Source organism: Penaeus monodon, chromosome 29 (assembly GCF_015228065.2).
Source record: "Penaeus monodon isolate SGIC_2016 chromosome 29, NSTDA_Pmon_1, whole genome shotgun sequence".
NCBI lineage: Eukaryota > Metazoa > Arthropoda > Malacostraca > Decapoda > Penaeidae > Penaeus > Penaeus monodon.
The window spans coordinates 12,619,125-12,620,611 of NC_051414.1; the positions used below are offsets into that span (position 1 = coordinate 12,619,125).

Genomic DNA, 1,487 nt, shown 5'->3' on the forward strand with positions numbered 1-1,487 from the left:
CCTACCTATAGAATTTGGCTTATGCTGGAGTGAGTGATACTTCTTTCACCCTGTATACATGGATTGTTTTCGAGAAATAAAGTAGAAACAAGTTTCAAGTGTTTTATTTCTCTTGCTCTGTATATTATTATCTATTATTAATACATTTGGTGATGGCTTCTTCGAATATTATGTACAATTTTTAGTACCTGCAATATGTTCATGATTCATAAGTACAATCACATGCCATTTCTATGGATATTTGAATTGAAGTTATTCATAATAACGATTACATTAGGTAATGTATTTGTAACTTCGTTGGTCTTATTCACTTTACATGTTAATTCTACTCATCTTTGAACTTCGATTTGGTAGTTAATTCTGAAGAGTGATTATGGTGAACTTTGAATTACTTGTATTTATGGATGTTGATATTTTGGGAAGCTCTGGCCTTTTTTTATTGGATCCATGTAAATTTGCAGATAATATTGAAGATGACTGAAATCTTGTTTCAAAACTTTATTGCATTAGAGTATGGCTTAAGAACATGAGGTCCCTAAAAGAGGGCATTCTTTACAGGTGCCCACGAATACTGAGGTTCACATGTTTGTTGAAGAAGATGCAACTATACCTGAGAAGATTTACCATCCAGTGGATATTCTAAATCGTCGACATCTCTACAACCATGATACCACGAGTGAAAGACTGCCGAATAGGAGTAAGCAAGCTATTGAAGGTCAACACATGTCGCTGATGTCTCAGCCAAAACCGTATTCATGCAAATGGTGTTCGTTTACTTGTTCAAAAAGATGTGACCTGAAGAGGCATTTACGAATTCATACAGGCGAAAGGCCCTTTAAATGTCATATATGCCCCGCTCAGTTTCTTCAGAACATCCATCTTAAAGACCACATGCACATTCACACCGGAGAAAAGCCGTATTCTTGCCCGCTGTGCTCCTTCCGTTGCGCCAATAATAGCAGCCTTCATAGGCATGTAAAAACTCATACTGAAAAACGACCTTACTCTTGTCAGCATTGTCCAGCTCGCTTTGCACACAAGCGGCTTTTGAAACAACATATTTGCTCAGAGGCAAACATTCAAATTTGAACAGGCAACATAGGAATGAGGAACTAGTATCAAACATTTATTTTAACCATTGTTTTGTGAACTGGCATGTAAAATATGTATAATAAGTTATAAAGAAAAGCCAAGAAACGCTTTCAGTAATTTATAGTAATCTAGAGTGTAAAAACTTTTAGTTCAGTTATATTGGTGTGTGAAATTTGCACTTAAGTTTTACATGTTATTAAAATTGTAAATATGCACGTAGTCTAAGTAACCTTGTGTGTTTGTGTGAGTGAACACGTATCTACATTTATATATAGAGTCTGGATGAGTAAATGTATGTATAGCTGTGTATGCGTGATACACAGTCGTGCACACAAAGTCGTAGTACAGTTAGTGTTATAACCCCAGATCACATGGAAGGGAAGTGACACGACAAC

General features: G+C 35.8%; 1 protein-coding gene across 1 annotated transcript in view; it reads left to right on the plus strand.

Annotated features, from left to right (window-relative positions):
* Positions 1-1,487, plus strand: part of LOC119591737 (protein jim lovell-like) — a gene marked incomplete in the record, with an annotated part of 76,264 nt that overhangs the window by 67,563 nt on the left and 7,214 nt on the right. The window contains 1 exon segment of the mRNA XM_037940487.1: positions 559-697. Coding sequence (XP_037796415.1) covers positions 559-697 — 139 coding nt within the window.